The sequence below is a fragment of the Elephantulus edwardii genome, unplaced genomic scaffold (genome assembly GCF_000299155.1).
Source record: "Elephantulus edwardii isolate Elephantulus edwardi_28Jun2011 unplaced genomic scaffold, EleEdw1.0 scaffold00338, whole genome shotgun sequence".
NCBI lineage: Eukaryota > Metazoa > Chordata > Mammalia > Macroscelidea > Macroscelididae > Elephantulus > Elephantulus edwardii.
The window spans coordinates 440756-444118 of NW_006400088.1; the positions used below are offsets into that span (position 1 = coordinate 440756).

The following is a 3363-nucleotide window of genomic DNA, read 5'->3' on the forward strand; positions in this document are numbered from 1 at the left end:
AATGAATGGAATCCCAAAATCTCTGTAGATGTTCATTGAAATGAAAAATAAACAAACTAAATTAAAAAAAAAAAGTTGACGCATAATTGCCAATGAAGTTCATATGGTGGAAATCATGATGCCGTGCACCAGCATAGAAAGGGATGAGTTTCAAAGGATTGAGAGGAATATCATAACCACTATGGACATCTATAGTTTCTATTAAATGACAGGTCACCCATGCCCAAAGAAGTACTACATGATCACAGAAAAGTATAATTCCAATGAAAAATCCAGTTCCAAGAATTTTGGTTTCTGCAGGATGTGCATATTCAGCTTCCATTCCAAATGGAGCCTGAAACTCATGATAAACTTTATGAATGTATTTATATATTCTTTTGTGGTCTAAGAGTCGATGCAGGAAATAGTGCCAGGTGTCCTCAATCACAGCACAGAAAAAGCATCTTAACAAAAGCATAGACCATCTTGGCATTGCTTCCCACTCATAAGGAATATTGAAATACTCTGTAAAATAGTAAGTTCCACAGATTAAAGGCAGCTGGATAAAAAAGTGATTAAAGAGAAGTGCTTTAAAACATTTCCACGGGCCTTCCAATGATTCTGTTCTATCCTTCTGAATTTTGTGCTTCTTCATATAAGGTATAAATTGAAACAAAAACCCAGGTAAAGAAATTAAGAAATAAAGAGCCTCATGAACAATAAGGGAGCCCCATGTTGCAATCTGGAACTTTGTATAATTACTCAACATATAGTTCCAAGCATTTTTAAATGGTTCCTGCAGAGGATTCTGTGGTAAAAGGGAATCGACATACTCCACAGCCAGGAAAGCAGAACTAAAGATGCCGACACTTTCATTTGTTGCCATTTTCCAAATCTCTGTAGACAGCCTGGTGATTCGATTCTGACACCGGAGCCGGCGTCCGATGCCTGTGCTCTGCTTCACGCCCAGACCCCGCTGCCCACCACACGCGGAGAATTGGGTCCAAACTCGCCCACTTGCCTCTTCCTCGTGGACAAGCTGCTTCCTAAATTTCTAACCTGGACTGTAGCGCTGCAATTACTGACCACCGGCACCGGGATATAGCCAGGTGCCTTGGTCTCAAAACTTGCTTTTCGGGGCTAGGGGGTGGAGCCACATCGAATATTTATTTCTTAAGACAAGTTAGTTTCTTCTTTAAGGGATCTCTGGTGACATAATGCATCAGTCACTTTACAAAGATTGTACCTTTCTGGTGTTCAGATGCACCTGTAGGTAAATATGGGCAATCTCCTCCTAAGCAATTTGCAGTCTTGGAATCCCAGGGTTTCCAAGGGTCAGCTATGAGTTTGAGTCTTTCTTTTGTTCCAGCTGAGACTAATAGTTGCATTTTAGATGGCTACTTATTTTTAAGATCCCGTAAACTGCACACAAAACCAGGAAAAGAGCATAAACTTAGTGAACTATATTTATGACCTCACTATTCTGCCAGCAAGCCAAGGTCAAGGCTCTTGGCACTGGCTCTGTGTAGTGTAGATGTAGCTCAGCTTTCTCACAATGGTCTCTGATTTTCTAGTACTGTCACCACTGCTGGTACTAAAGTTCTTGTGTCTTGTCATCATGCAGCCTTGTGCAAGAATTTCTGTCCTAAAAGATGTGCTGCACACAGCTACTTCTTTTTTTCTTATTTATTTGCATTGTGGTTTAAATGAAAGTTTACAAAGCAAACTTGTTTTCTGTTCAATCACCCACAGACATTTTGTTTGATAACTTTAATTATTAAATAGCCACAAAATAACCAAATTTGGGCTGAAGGAAATGAAGCCCAAAGGTACTAAAATGTTTCTTTGAGGCTATCTTACCTGAATTTAAAAATTATCTTAAGAATAGATTTGGAGTATTGAGCACCAATAGTTGACAATCAGATGAGTTGTGGGATGACATCAAGGAAGAGCTCACTCAACATTTCTAAAGTGAAAAGAACTGAAAAACAAATTCAAACCCTAAGCTGCAATACTGAAAGATGCTTATAGAAAGGTCTCAAATGATCCAGGAAACATCAAAAGAAAATCGAAGGAATACACATAGTCACTGTACCAAAAAAGAATTGTTCAACACTGAAATATATCTGTATGCACCATATAACCCACTGGGCCAATTGGTAGCGTCATGATAAATGGTGAAAAGACCGAGATTGTTAACAGCTTTAGTTTGCTTGGCTACACAACCTACACTCTTAGTACCAGCAGCCAGGAAATTAAAAGACAAATTACATTGAAAAAGTCTGCTGTTAGAAACCTCTCCAAAGTACTGAAGAGCAATGATGTCAGTCTGGAGACTAAGGCATGCCTGATCCAGGCCATCTTTGCAACGACTTGCTATGCATTAGAAAACTGGACAATGACTAGGGGTGATGGAAAAAGAATTAATGTCTTTATGATGTGGTGCTGGAGAAGAGAATTGCATATACTATGAACTGTTAAGTGAACAAACAAGTTCATCCTAGAGAGGGTGAAATCAGGCTGCTCGTTGGAGGCAAGGATTCTGAAGCTTTGTCTGACCTACTTTTGATATGTTGCAAGGAGAGACTAGTCCTTGGAGAGGGCCATCATGCTTGGAAGCATGGAGGGACAGCACAAGAGAGAAAGACCCTTGATGAGAGGGATTGAGTCAGTGACTGGGGTAATAGGGGTAGGTGTGTCAGAGACAATAATATTGACACAGGTTAGAGCGGGGTTTAGGGCTGTTGTACATAGAGTTGCTATGAGTCGCAGGCAACTCGATGGCACATAACAACAGCAACCACCATATAATCAAGAGCCAATGGAAATGAAGGAAGAAGCTGAAGTCACACTGAAGGCACTGGCAAAAAAAAAGGCGCAGGAATCAATAGACTATTAAATTACATGTTTCAACTAACAAATGCAGACATGGATGTGCATCAGTCAATGCCAGAAAATTTAAAGGACGGGTGTTAGGCCAAATGATTGGAAGAGATCTATATTTGTTCACATTCTAAAGAGTGTAATCCAATAGAATGTGGAAATTCTTGAACAATATCATTAACATCACATGCAAGCATAATATTACTGAAGATCATCCAAAAGCAACTAGAATGGTACACTGACAGAAAGTTTGGAAAGTGTTTAGAGGAGGCAATGGCACCAGAGATATCTTTGCTGAAGTCCGATGGATCCTGGCTGAAAGCAGAGAATACCAGAAGAATGTATATTTGTGTTTTATTGACGATGCAAAGGCATTTGACTGTGGATCATAACAAATTTTGGCTAACATTGAGAAGAATGGGAATCACAGAAAATATAATTGTTCTCAGTGAAACCCATACCTCGACCAAGAGGCTGTTGTGAGAGCAGAGCAAGGGAACA

General features: G+C 39.7%; 1 protein-coding gene across 1 annotated transcript in view; it reads right to left on the minus strand.

The window, feature by feature from the left end:
• The window catches only part of LOC102874310 (methylsterol monooxygenase 1-like), a 1526-nt gene extending 635 nt beyond the window's left edge, over positions 1–891 (minus strand). The window contains exon 1 of the mRNA XM_006901602.1: positions 81–891. Coding sequence (XP_006901664.1) covers positions 81–865 — 785 coding nt within the window. The 5' untranslated portion in view covers positions 866–891. The remainder of the gene's footprint in view (positions 1–80) is intronic.
• Positions 892–3363: the final 2472 nt, after the last annotated feature.